At 41.2% G+C, this 15,162-nt stretch overlaps 1 protein-coding gene across 1 annotated transcript in view; it reads right to left on the bottom strand.

Annotated features, from left to right (window-relative positions):
- sh3pxd2aa (SH3 and PX domains 2Aa) overlaps window positions 1–15,162 on the bottom strand; it is a 103,829-nt gene that overhangs the window by 52,651 nt on the left and 36,016 nt on the right. The window contains exon 6 of the mRNA XM_063884133.1: window positions 1,012–1,037. Coding sequence (XP_063740203.1) covers window positions 1,012–1,037 — 26 coding nt within the window. The remainder of the gene's footprint in view (window positions 1–1,011; window positions 1,038–15,162) is intronic.

Raw genomic sequence — 15,162 nt, 5'->3', positions numbered from 1 at the left:
AAATCAGAAACTGGTTCATTGCTATGTATGTTTATACATACAAGGAATTTGCTTTTGATGTAGGGTTAGGGTTGAAAAGAGGCCACATCATATGTTAGTTTTGCATTGCTTTACCCCGACAATCTTGTAGGGCACAGGTAGCAAGAGAATCATATTTTCCATTCAACCACAAGCTATTTCCTCTATTTTCTCTTCAATAGTTCACAAGAGGTATGACTGATATTTCCTACCAAGCCATAAGCACACAGGGTTTCAAGATGTATACATTAGTGACTCACATGTTACTTTTGTTAAGCAGCTATTCTGTAGCTAATACCTTTTCAGAGCCATTCATTTGCTAAGATGGCTAATGACTTGATGAAAATCAATTTAGTGGCTAGTGCTGTTGATTCACATGTTGGTGACCATGTTCATAGTTGGATGTCTGTAAATGTTATCCTACTGAATGGCAATTATGGCACCAAATGGAAGTATTTCAGCTTTGTTTACCTACTAAGACCCAGGGACTTAGACCACAGGATAAGTCCAAAGCCCCTTACAGGCACATACCTTCAAATGTATCCCTGTTTCAATCATGTGTTCTTATTCAATTATTAGGAATACTAAACATTGGTCAGATTAAGACTTCAGCTGAAGTGGTAAACAATCCCTCAAATGTCCAAACTGCCACTAAATATGGTCTTTCTTAACAAAAATAACTCTATTTTGACATCCCCAGGCAGTTCTGAAACCCCACCCTGGATTGTGAATCTACAGGCAGAAGGAGGGGGCTTGACAGCTCTTTGAACCCACCCCAAAACACAGTCGATAGCAAGTCAGCGTCCTGCAGCGGGACGAGTAAACACACCACACACTGACATCACATGGATAACAGACAGGACGCAGAGAGAGTCATACGTCATGCAGAATCACAACCCTCTCAGATCTTAAGGAGAGGCTCTATAAGAGCAACAAGTTGAAAGACAGAATGATCTTTTGGAATGGATAGTGAAAGAAAAACAGGTGACTTACCCGACTTGCGCTTGGAGCCATAGTCCCTGAAGGAAAAGCAACACAAGAGGGACATAGTTAGTGACAGCAGATGCCGGTCAAGCGACCACAAAAAAGCGTGAGTTTAACGCATGTGGATTTTGACACTCCTGAAGAGGCAATAGCTGGGAACTGCAGTCGCAAAGGGAAAAAAAACACATTCATGCAATCGGCTTTAGCCCGCTAACTAACGCGTGTGTTTGAAGGAGAGAGACAGAGAGTGAAGGATGGAGGGAGAGGGAGGAATGACTTTGGCCAGCTGCCCGTGCTCCCCGCAACAGACACAAATTCGTCATGTGACTCCAAAGCGGCACCACCATCCTCTTCCTATACTCCCTCCCTCCCTCACCCTGTCAGAGAAGGCGACTTCTCCCCGCATTTGGAAGAAGGAGGATCAGTTTAAGATGCCTTGCTTAATAGATTTTAACGAGATTATGCCACAAGGTTAGGCTATAGATGGGGGGGGCAGTAGTGTGTGTGAGGTTTACTGAAGTCTGCTGCAGCCCTTGTCAACAGTGACTTTCTGGACTCTGGCAGCATGACAATTGAGTTAAAAAAGACAGCGAAGGAGAGATCAGGTAGAGACAGTGATCTATTTATAGAAACGCAGACCTGACATTCTGTCCATCGTCACTCCTTATTATCCCTCCCTTTCCTTTCCTCCCTTGTGCTGCTCAGGACTAATGTGTTCTTTTTCCTCATCTAACCTCAACTCTTGCCATGTCATGGTTCTGCAGTACGACGTTTGCGGTTGAAAATCAGACAAAAAACGAAAGCATGCTGCTGTAGTGAAAAGCCGAATGCCACTTATCGTCGTTTAAAAATAACCACAATATAGGCAGTGATATCAACCTCCAGACAGAAAATAAGAGATGTAAGGTGAAGTGGTTTGTGGATGACTAATAGAAAACATGACTCTCATTTCAAGAGGAGTTCCAGCCCTGCAGCTGGGGTCTGCCGGTACATCCATGATAACAGAGGGATGTGCGGCAGTAATACAGTAGGTGTATGTACGCATAATGGTGCGGATGTTAAGCTAGTTAGCATTTACCCAAGAAGATGGCCTATCAAGATAATTACGTTGAAAAGGATACAATTATACGGACAGGACATTTTATTCAACATATTGTCCACAGTGAGGGAACCTTTTGCTTTAAGCTAAAAATGTCTTTGTGTCATTACGTACATTTTCTTAGCACGTATAATTATAATTACATTTTATAATTTATTGTTCCTATTTATTCATCAGCTAATTTCATTAAACAGATGCACCTTGTTCAGAATTCAAACTCATATTTTTATAGGTAAATCACAAAATAAGAAACCATAAAAAGTTAAAATAAATACAAATGGTTAAATAAAGTAAATACGAAAATAAAGTAAAACTAAAATAAACTAAAAACTAAAATCCAAGCAGTTATATATTTCAGTTAAATTAAAGCTGTTAAAAAAGCAATGACTCATACATGTGGTATTCATAGTATTTAAATCTTTCTTTTAGACAGGAATCATTCTTCTCTTCTCTTATGCTCTTTCGAAGGGTGAAAATTTTTTTTGTGCTACTATATTATCATTGCATTTGTGGTATAAAATGCTATCCAAACGACAATAACATGGCATTATATCACCCAGCAAAAAATCATGGCCAATATGGGATTGATAATGGATGTTCCTTCAAGGTTCACCATCAACTACCAGCTAAGCACAATGCTGGTTGGAACAGTTGACCTGGCAGGCCCCTGTGAAGCAGCCCATTTCACTAATAAGGGAGTTCTCATCTTGTCAGGTAAGATGCAGAGCAAATAGGCCCAGAATATTATAATACAATACCAAGAGGACAGCACAACCAGCCGTCAAGGTAGTGCCCTCTTACTGCTGAAGGTTAATGAAAACCTGCTCTTGGTTCTCGCTACGACTCCAAGAACTCTGTCCGTGTATATACACACAGATACACGAGTAAGAAGTAAGTAGAAGGGTAGTCATGACACATGAGTATCAAGGTCATATCTGATTTCAATTACACCAGCTCGAAATTGTTGAGTGCCACTATGCTTGTCCTGACTCGCTCTTCCTCCATCCCTTCATCCAGAATCCTGTGATCTGATGTATCTGTGTCTTTGTGACCGGCCACAGCAGATGAATAAAGCCTTTATACGGACATCTCCACCACCATTACTGTGTGCTTCTTTGTCACCAAAGTGGGGCACAGAGAGACTTGAGCCCCCCCCTACCCTCATCTCAGTAATCTCAAGCCACACATGACGGTTAATAGATTTAAGTCAATAGCAAAAAGCTGCTGAGTGTCTTAATGGAAAGAATTCCGAGGACAGACGAAGCCTCAGAGTCGGCTGGGTATTCGCCAGGATGTTTGCCCTTTTTCGCTCTAGGCTTGCAGCAGTGGCATTAAAGATGCCGATACATCCTCTGATTGGGCGCAGGGAATGTTTTACATACAGGGAATGTAAATAGCGTGTGTTCACATTTCCATTTGCCCAGTACTCTTCTCTTAGCCACGCTCGATCTTTAGCTAGTTACAATCAACGCATCGTCATTATTTGCGTAAGCTAAAATTAGGTACTACATTTCATTCCATGTAAGAAGATAAGATAGTTATTTTGGGAATTAGAGGCCTAATTTTGGAACATTCCTCAAACATAGAAGCTTGCACGGACAGGAAAATTCCTGTTTATTTCCTCTATTCCTGGTTATTCATTTGCCTCCATTAAATAAGAGCATAAACTTGTACTGGAGCACTATTTGTAGGATTTAACTGTGAAGCAGGAATTCAGGTCACCAGGGTCAAGAGGCCAGTAGTAATAGCCTTAAGAAAAAAACAGCACTGCACTGTGCAGCTTAATAAACCCCAAGTCCTGACACACAAATACATGTTCACTCTATTTAAAGAAATGGTTCACATCTGGTTTGAATTAAGAAACAAGCTTGCACAAAGTATATACATGACAGTTAACCTATAAGAAAAAAAGTGACTAAATTTGTAAAAGGATGGCCCCTCCATCAGCCTTACTGCAAAGGTAGTTTTTATATGCATGCTGCAATCCTGCTGGGCTAATTGAACGAAATTAAAAGTTAACGGTGAATGATCTACGCAGGGTGACAACACAATAGGTGTAAGTGTGGGACCTGGACATGGCTGGTTGTAACTTATCAAGAAGGTGAGGACAGGGGCCAATGAATGTTTTTTTTGTTTTTTTGGTGGGGAACAGCAGCAGCATGAAAAGTACTTTGCTATAGCAAACTCCCAGGGAGTCTGTTAAGCTACACATGCTGTGCATGGTTTGAAAGGCAAACACGTCCTCCGAGCTCAATAAACAAGTCCAAACAAGTCCCAATCAAAAGAAAGGCAGGGGTGTGCACAGGTTCCGCTCCAACTCTAGATGTCTACCAATCATTTTAAAGTAAACTGGAGCTGCGCTGTTCAATTCTCTGGGGTTAAATGTTCTTGATAAATGATCACATGCAGTCCCAGAAGACACAGATGTTGACTCCCTTTGTTAATCCTGACACGTAGAGTGACTGCTGATTGGATTGATAGCATGTGCTTTTAATGTCGGTGTAAGAGAGCAGGTCAAAGTAAAGCTTTGTGTCACGTGTGGGTGTTTGTGGGCAGTAAGCATTCACAAAGGGCTTTAGAACAACATGCCTGCATGACATCCAAGCATTAGCCCACGGAAACAGCTCAGGAGGCAAATAACAATCAACACATTAGCCATGCTAGCAAGCTAATCAGAATCAAGATTAACCTAGTTTTAATCAAGAGGATTATTTCTGCGAAACAGTAAAAGACCTGCTAACATTTAAAACTGCAATGGGACATGCCAGTGGTAGTGCTACTGGGTTTATTTTTAGGTTTGGTTTGGAGGCATCTGCAAGGCATTAGGGCAGGGGAGGGGGAAACATAACCATACAGAGTGGGAGGATGAGGAAGGAGAGCAGAAACCCTGGGTCCAGACTCTATCCAGTGACCCGTGTCCCTGAGGCTGAAATCAAACTCTTCCCTTGAGTGCTGAGCAACCAGCTCCGGCTGCCAGCTCTTTTTCCCGATGTCTCTTCGAGGTTTGCAGAGGAGGAAGCGAGGGGTGAAAGGGCATGTGAAGAATACGTACTGCAGTGGTGCAGAAAAAGGTGTTTTATGCAGCAAGGTGGACTCTTTTTTGCAAGTAGGCGAAGATTTACCAAAACTGTCCAGTTTGTGAGTTTGAAAAACATAATAGAATGTCACAGTCTTCAAAAGAAATGACCATGATTCCATCAATACCATCCAAATGAGAACTGGTTTAATGAGCTCCAGAATCTGCACTGATGCGGCAAACACTAATACACCTGTTTCGTTGTGTTTCAGATTTTTTAATTTTTTTTATGTACAGACAGATCGTCTAAAACAAACAGATGTTGATGTTGACAACTCCGTGTGCAATTAAAAGCGGCTGTTACATCGACAGCAGACATTTTTTAGTGACACTCAGTATTCACTTAGTGACTGAATGGCATCTATTTAGTCTGTGTGAATAAATCTGTCAGACACAGTAAAGGAAGGTATGTATATCCTGAACAAAAACATGAACAGATGGGCCAGTTGCAAAACAGTGGAACACACATGCTCACATTCGTTTCGTCACACTTTTCATCACATACTGACATTTGGTCACGCATTCACTGACCACGGCTCTGTGAAGAAGGAGCACTTCATGTAAGTCTTATCAGTTCCAGAGCTCCGAGGTCCCCACATTGATTTCAAGCCAAAACAGATGTGTGGGAGTATGGAGAGGCAGGCCATACAGTATGTCAGGCAAGTCAGTGGTCAGCTGACTACACACTAGTTAGTCATTGATTTTAACCTCATGAGACAGTATGTAAACAGCAAAGATTGGAATCTAAGTTTTATAGACAGTTATTATTTGTTTTCATACTGTGTAACCTCACCTATTTCTATTCAACCCTAACCCTACAAAATGATGTGTGTTTTAGTACATGGTAATGGTCTTCAAAGGCTAGAATCCGAAAGTTCCCTACAGAGGGAGTTTCTCTCCCACACACTCCCCCCCTGCCTGAAATGCCTCCATTGGACTCTTTTGTTTACTTCCGTAACATAGTGACCTCACTCTTCTATAATAGCCTTCTATTGGCTAGCGCTCCAACACATTGTACGTGATAGGCTAAGGAGCAGGACATTTCCAACACATCTCTAAGTGATTGAACAGTCACAACAGAGCCAGCCAGCTAACCAACCAGAGCAGACTGAGCTCTGGTTTCAGACAGAGGGTGAAAAGAGGTGCCGCATCACAAGCACTATGAAAGAAATAAAGACATTTTGAACATTAAAGCATGTCCCAGTCGAGGCATAAATTAAACTGAACATAATAGGGTTCCTTTGAGGGCTTGGCAATATGTCCATAGTATACCAACACAAATGGTACCAACACACCATAGTGATAAGAGACTAGATACCATGTTACATATTGGATATCGGCACAATGAGTGTCTTTCCTTGCTTTTAAAAGCTGCATTTCAGTGACGTGATGTCATTTTCAAATTAGCATTATTCGTCTTTACCCACTCAGTCATTATAACCACATTGCTTATGATTATTTTTCAAATAAACTTCATTAGTATTTTTCAAAAAACAAAACGCAAAAATGTCCTGTAAAGAGTATTAGACCATGGTTTGGCTTAAAATACATATTTTTTTAGGTATTGACATGCATTTTAAAAAGTCATTGAGATATTGAACCGTCCATTCACTACTACCACCTCCTTACGCACACTTTAGTTGACTATGATTATAAAAAAAAATTGTCAGTTGAAAACAGACGTAATCAAGAAAAATACATTTTCCTAGAAGACGTTTCTAGGGAAATTTATTGACATAGTAGATTTGTATGGAAATGTGCTTTTTAGGAGACCATGGCTCAGCAGTGAGGAGTGCCACTGAATTAGGATTATGTTGGTTGAATGAAATGAGGTTGTTAGCTGTGTTAAGCCTCTTAAAGAAAATCACAAGCTTTGATAAAGTTCTAGCTAGACAGAGAAATAAGTGCTTGAACTTGCCATTTGTTTATAGACATACAGTTTAAACCATGCCACTTGCATCCTAAAATAACTTGGATCTGCTTGAAGAGGAGGGAAAATAATAATGTGTTACGTTATACTTTCAACTCCCGCAGGATTACTACGATTCTTTTTGGGCAATTATAAACTCCAACTACATTTCGATGCATTAGCTTAATATAAATAAATAAAAAGAAGAGTTGGGTCCATTAGGGCAATGGATGTAGAAGGTTGGCAGATAAAGGTCTAATCAATATGTTTGCAAGTATTAGCATAACGGCTACAAGTTAATTGCTCTCAATGGCCTCCTGCTAGGCTACCCTGCGAGACCAGTAAACAAACATTTCTCTAGATTTTCGTCTTAGCCTCTCATTCTCTCTTCTTCGTCTGGTCCCTGAACTCCACACCACAATCCATCCTTTAGCATCACAAGATCCAGACTTCAGCCCTAACCCTCCCCTATAAGCCCCTCAAGAGCCCCAAATTACTCTCCGCCATGCAGTGTCTTTAGCCCTCATGGCCATGGGTAAAGCTTGAAGGGGGTTTTAGCACAACAGATGGGGTTCAAGGAATCAATTAACCTCAAAACCCTTCTTTGCAAAAACTGCAGACAAACCTGTAGTACCCACATTATCACATACAGGTTGCACTTATACAAAATACTTGGTGGATAAAGAACTTTTAACTACATACGATTATCCTACCCATGTAAGAAGCATCCCAGCCCTGATTCATTTGAAACAAAGTGCACAGCATGTAAACGATCTGCAAAGGCTAAAATCCCAAAGTTCCCTGCAGAGGGAGTTTCTCTATCACACACTCCCCCCTACCTGAAACACCTCCATTGGACTCCTTTGTTTACTTCCGTAACATAGTGACATCACTAAGTAACACTTATACGCGCTTCTATTAGCTAGCACTCCAACACATTGTACGTGATGGGCTAAGGGGTTGGACATCTCTAAGCTATTGACCAATCACAACAGAGCCGGCCAGCTAACCAATCAGAGCAGACTTCGCTCTGGTTTCAGACAGAGGGTGAAAGAGGTGCTGCAGCACAGGAAGTATGAAAAAATAAAGAAAATGAATGCATGGAAGCATGTCTCAGTAGAAGCACAAAATACTAAAGTGAACCTGAAAATGAACATGTCATGTCCTCTTGAAATATAAGTCTTCTGTTATTATCAGTGAGAAAGCTGGACAACTTTCCAATTCCCCAATACCTCACCCTAACTCAGCCATACAAACACATTATCACCCACTTATTCCTAATCAGCCCAAAACATGTCTTCACCCTGTCACCAGGGACAGCCCTGCTAATTAGGCAATCCCATAAAGAGCCCAAAATCTGACCAATAACACAAGTGCATGATTTTATCCCAGCAATAATCTGATAATCTTGCAGCATCTCTCTCCTCCAGGCACAAGCCAAGGTCGATCCCTATTGTTATTCATGGGGAGGGTTGTGAGGGGGCATGATGAATGATGATAACATCTCCCCTGTCTCACACTACGCTAGCCTATAGGGGCAGTGTCCAATATTTTCACTATGTCTGAAATGCCGTATGTGCATATTAATTGGGGAATTTGTCCCCGTTATGCTCTGCAGAAGACAGATAAAGCCATTAAGGATGATAGTTATATGATTGCTAAACCACAGGCCCAGACAGATAAAACAAATCACAGCCCACGTCCCCATGCAAATTGACTCGATATAAATTCAACATGCTGGGGGAAAAAATGATAAGTCAGGGAGGGGGAAAACAAGTCTAGCATTGGGGAGAAATTCCATCCAGTGGAAATAGAGCTCATACAGGAAAAGCGGGGGCCAAAATAGACATAAATACAGAAAGAGGGACAGAAAAGACTAACGCTTGAGAATCTGGTCAGACACTGGATACATTTATAGAGAAAGGGAAGCCCTGGGGAGTTTTGAGAGCATAGGGTAGACCAGGGACTGATCTGGAAACAGCAGCTGAGGGCACCAAGAACTCCTTCTGTGACTGTTTGTATTGTGAAGCACACCACCATGTGGAGAGCTACCAGCAGGGTTGGGAGGGTTACTTTAAAAAAATGCTTTCAGTTACAATTACTACTAACTAATCTTGGTCTCAGTCAACACGATAAAGAACAAAACAGCATTGCATTATATTGCAGCCTCATAGTTAATAAAAGGAATGCAAGGTTTATTAGGCTGCTAAAGCTGCACAATTAAGACAAAAACAAACCGAGTAATTCTCAAAGCACCTTACTGAACTGCCAGACAAACAGCCTCGGTTTTCAGGTATTATTTACACATATTTTTAATTAGGTAATAAGCCAACATTTTACTTCAAATTTGCTCCTTTCTATGCTAATTAGACTCACTGCACAAGGAGCTCAATTCACACATATCAGTGCCAATAATACGCAGGTTATTGGTAAATATTAGTCTACAGAGACGTAGTAACGAAGGCGCACTTATGAGGGGGTCACACCCAGACTTTCCAGTGATCATGGCATATTAAAGCCCAAATACGATTCGGAGTCTTCCCTTTGCTTTCCAAACTCCTATCCTAGCAAACACTGGATAGAGTGGTTTAGATACATTAATGAGAACTTAACTTTGAGATGACATAGTATGCTCTTTTTCAGGTTCATTAGTAAATAACGTACCATGTGTTGAAGCACTAGCCAATACAAGCATAAATGTTACAAAGTGATGTCATTATATAATGGAAGTAAACAAAGGAGTCCAATGGAGGAATTTCAGGCAGAGATTTTAGCCTTAGAAAAAGTACATAGTCCATTTCGTCACCACTTACATCCACCACAAGACTCTCTCTGGTGGCCCAAACCCAAAGATAGTGAACCACTGTCCGGGAGGGTGAAACTCAAGAAGAGCCTGCTGTGAGGAAAAGCTACACTTGGCAGTCCCCATGTGTATGAAAGTGCCTAAAATGTCTACATCAGTGAAAATGTGCACGGTTCAACACGTAAAATGTCAGAAAGCTCTAATAACGTCTGTTCTTTTGATATCAGGAGAGAATTGTTCCTGTTTTTGTTCTGCAAATCCTTTCAACGCATGAAAAGCAAACAAAAACAGAGATGCATCTCAGGGTCTATTGAAAATACATTGAACATCAAGGGTGCTGGGCTTCAAAAGGGAGCAGCTGATTGCACATGAGTGACATCAGTTCACAGTATGATGCTCCACTGAGCTGCAGTACCTGTTCCCTCAGACAGGGGGCACATGTACAGGGGAGAGAGGAAACTGTGTCTGATTGTGGGATCCATTCAAGGTCTTTGTGCTTTCTGAGCTTTGATTGATGGGATTGATTCCCGCTCTGCGCTGCAAGACACGTGACTTCTTCTAATCACATCATAGTCAGAAAATTCAATCTTACACAGTGGAGGAGGAGAGGTGCTGGCTACTGTCAAAGCATGACTCATTTAATCAGATTTAATGCAGACATAAATAGAAATATGACGTCACAGCTTGGTATAAAAATGTTTACCTAAATGTCAATATATTGCATTCACTGCCTTTTAGATAGTCTTTTGTAGGTAATATTGGGATGCTTGGTGCACCTTTGCTTCCCCATGTATCATTATCTCTCGAAGGACCAACCCAGTCCGCTAAATCTCCTTCCCTTGTCTTCCAGAAGTGATGAATTGGACACATTTCATCACTCTTGGTTCTACAGCTGTCCTGGCCCCGCTCTTTTCATCACACTCATGCACAGTCTGGCCCTTCCTAGAGCTATGACTATAGCAAGCCGGACCCCACCTTGACAACACCCTGTGAGTAAGTGAGTGAGCACAAGTGAGTCAGACACCGCATCGGATGGGTGGGTGGCTAGGTGAATGAGTGCATCCATGTAAGATGACGACAAGAGAGAAAATAGAGCGGATGGGAGCTCCACTGAAATAACCTGAGAACAACAAAAGAGGCAGAACAAAACAAGCAGGAGCAATTTAGTCCTGGAATAATCGCCTGGCCATGAACACAAACATTTTGAAATATAATTGCGTGAAGTGTACAACTGCTCCGTTTCAGAGCGGTCGATAATGCTCACACATACATTTACACACAGAACCTCCCAAAGGCCACACGCTCGGCTGACCACTCCTCACCGCTATGACACACGTAAAGTGTTTCACCCTGCAGATGCCGGTGCGGCGCTGTGCGGTCTCCAGTGAGTGCTATTGATCCTGGTAGTTAGGGGAATGGAGCAGCTTATCCATTAAAGCTTGGCTAGTCTGTCGCCTGTCTTCTGCTTGCAGCAGACGGAGTGCAACAGACAGATGGCTGCGAGGAGAGAGATAGAGGTGGGAGACTGGGAGGGAAGAAGATGGAGGGGTGTAAGTTCTTTATTTAGCACCTTTCAAGTGTAGAGCGTCATACAGTGCTTCACTTAAGGCAATACAGGTGGGACTTGAGACAGGTGTCCACAAACCTGAGGTCCAAAATGAGATTGAAAAGTAAGATGTCCTTTAGTTTGAGGAACAATCAACAAACACCAATTAGAGACCTTTCTGCTGACACAAGGCCGCAGTAGAGCTGGTGAGTATTTCAGGATAGTTTTGCTAACACAGATGAAGCACAAGTCAGGTAAGACGAAATAAAATAATGAAAAATCATCTCCAACATGTCAATGTCCATTGATGGGTCCAAGCTGACACCTAGATTTCATTGGGAAGATGCCATATTGTAACATATTACAGGTCCCTTTGTTAAATGAAGCCGATTTTTGGTGCTCTATGAATTCTGTAAAAATAAAGAAATGAACAAACCCAAATTTCAGGGCATTAACGCAATATTGTGTGCAATTATTTGGAGTTAGCATGGATGGCTAACGTCACAACACTATAAACGATGGATGGCAGAAATGGTCAAAGCAAAAGTTGAAAACAACAACAACAAGACAAAGTGCATTGCACATGGGAAGATAATAAGCTGCAATTGGGTGCACATTTAATCGGACCAAGTTTTTAAGTAAATCCCAGGTTTGATCTAAAAGACAGTTAAGTATTTGAAGTTTGCTCGTAGCAATGTGTTACTACAACCAGTAGAGCCAGGGACAGCTAGTTGGTCATTAAATTGGAATGATACCTAGCCCTAACGTAGAAATAGGAAGATAATCCTATGATTTGCTTCCTGTGGTCAACAATATTAAAACGGTATATTAAACAACTGAAGTTTAGTTCTGCATAAAGTCAGATCAAACTGAGATGTAAGGTAAGAAGTGAATACCAGATTATTTGGATATAATAGATGAGCGTAGAGGACACACACTCACACAAACCATGATGGATTCCTATTATTCTCCAGCATCCTTCTCAGGGTTTTAAACCACTTTTCTTTCTCCACAGCACTCAAGGACACACATGTGTTCTTGCACACAAACACATTACTAACACACACTCTCCAATCCCCGCTTTAGAGCAATGGTAATTCCCATTCCTGAGCACACTCCCCCGTGATTCATTATCATTTAGCAGATGGGTTATGGGTAGGGAGTGGAAGAAACCCATCAAATGTAGCCGGTCAGATCATGACGTCTTACCAACCATTAACGGAGAAGGTTTTTTTTTACAGAGAGCTGTTAGTCCTGAGTAATTTCTTCTTCAGTAAGACAGAGACAAAGCCTGAAGGTGTACAAAAAATCCAGGGGAGGTTCTGGCTCCATTTAATCTGAAGATTTCTCGGGCAGAGGTTACCAGCAACAACTGAGATGGTCCCATCAGAGAGGTAGGAGGAGAAACAGAGATGCCACTCACTGCCTGAGTCTTTTTATTAGAATATTGTGGTAAACAGAAAGATGCACTAAGGTCCAACAACAGCAAACCAGATAATTATCTTGCATCATACATCAACTGATGGAAGAAACCCCTTTTTCTAGAGGATCAAACATAACCCGAAAACAACATGTTAACGCAAATTCCAGCGCCGATTAGTGCGCACACCCTGGGAAATCAGGGAGCGAGGGAACAGTAAGCTTGTGGATGGCGAGCAAAAACAAGCCTCAAACGGATAAAGTAATGTTCAGATTCAGAGCCCAACCAGATGTTCTCTCCACGAGACCCAAGATATATTTAATGTCACTTTACTAAGTTACAACCGAGGTAAGTTGAGTCCTAAACACCCCCTGGCCAGTTATACAGCTACCGTACACAGTAAGGCCCCCTTCACGCTGCCACGCAGGATCATTTATAAGGCAGACACCCGGACAACTCCATAAGCAACAAACTCTCAACAGCAAAAGCTAAAAGGTTGGTTACAGCTTGCAGCCCGAGTAACTTTATTTAAATTAAAGAGGCCCTATTATCTAGTTCAAAGTTGCATTTTTAATCCATCAGATTTTACTGTTGCTAAATCAAGTGCTGATCCCTGGTATATCATTAGATAGTCATGCTAGAAATATACAGTATAAGAATATTTATCTATCTATTACTAATTATCTGAATGCCAAGCTGATATAGTAACTCATGCTCCTCTGACTTGTGGAGTTCCTCAAGTGTCAATCCTTAGACACTTTATTTTTTCTATAAATGCTCTCTTTAGGACAAGGAAATTGTCATATTTGCTCCCAATGTTTAACTGTTATATCTTACAGTGGCCATCGGATTATTGTTCGATAATACATACTTTTCTAAAAACAAAATGTCCCAATATACAAATTACAGTTACATAAATCCAACATATTAGCAGACATAAATATTAGTAGGTTATTTATCATCAACGATACTGTTACCCAAGAATTCTTGTGCAATCACGACTAATATTTTAATACTTTATGTTCATCATAAATAGTGGTGTTAATACTTAGTTAAATCAACACTATATTGTAGGCCAAGTTTAAAATACAACTGTTATACATTCATTTTGGGGTATTTTGGTGAGCATTATCTGTCGGATTTACTGTGTTTTACCTAAATTCCTTTAGTCAATCGCCTCAAATGTAAAAATGTTCACAATTTGTCTGTGCACTACTGTGTGTGAGATAAATGGGGGTGGAATGTATACACATGTAAAGTATGACCTCATCTGCCACGACTCCTCACAACAAGACGTGTTTATTTATGCAACGAAATAGATAGAGAGAGTGAGTGACAAGAGAGTTGGAGAAGGAAAGAGAATGATGCATATGGAGAACAAGAATAAAAGGATAGGAAGAGATAAAGGGTATGAGTCAAAAGAGAGACAGAAAGACAGTAAGAGAGAAATGAGAACACCGGCATGATGGAGAGCTGTATGGACAGCGAGGAAACGAAAGATGTTGATCAAAAAATAACTGCGTTGGAGTTTGTTTGAATTTATGAGGCCATGTTGGATACCAAGAATTAGAGGAGGAAGGGCGATAGGCAGAGATACCCTTTAACACTTTGCTATAAAAACACTGGCAGGCAGAGGTAACTAAATCCTGCCTGCCTTGCTCCTTTCCTCTATACGAAGAGGAACAAATCAGAATAGGACAAAACGACAAACTGACAGAAGAGGAGGAGAGGAGAAAATACTGAGAAAGGTAATTAAAATCAAAAAGACATAGCCTTGGTCTATCCAGAGTGGCAGTGCCTCGGGTACAGCCGTCTCTATGCATACAGTAACACATTATAAATTAATGGTGCGATACTTCTAAGAGGTTTGGAGAGGCGAGTGTGTTGTCTAATTAAAAACTACCCAAAGGGGCTATCTCCTGCTATGAAACAAGTCATTCTCTTTCTCCCAAAATTCACATCCATCAAATCCTCTCCATCTCTGTAACCCCCCCCCCCCACCCGGTTTTAACGAGAAAGAGCTGATTTGGGAATAGACTAGAAAGTGGGAACAGGCGGAAAGTTAATGAGCTTAGCAGCGCTTAAATAATGCTGAATTTCTGGGCCGATGCTCGAAACAATGTGATGCAAAAGATACTAAGACCCATATCATGAAACAGTGTGTGTGCTTGGTCAACTAGCATCGGAGCTATTGAGAGCAACCAAAGCAGTGATTTCGTGAACAAGTTTAGATACTGTATGTTTGTCATGATCTTGTTTTTGTGTTTCCTTCTTTGAAACATTTTCTGTCCTCGTGTCTTGTTTCAC

This window comes from Eleginops maclovinus, chromosome 5 (genome assembly GCF_036324505.1).
Source record: "Eleginops maclovinus isolate JMC-PN-2008 ecotype Puerto Natales chromosome 5, JC_Emac_rtc_rv5, whole genome shotgun sequence".
In the NCBI taxonomy this organism is placed as follows: Eukaryota; Metazoa; Chordata; class Actinopteri; order Perciformes; family Eleginopidae; genus Eleginops; species Eleginops maclovinus.
Note: the sequence above shows the minus strand (reverse complement) of the source record. Positions and strands in the feature narration are given on the sequence as shown.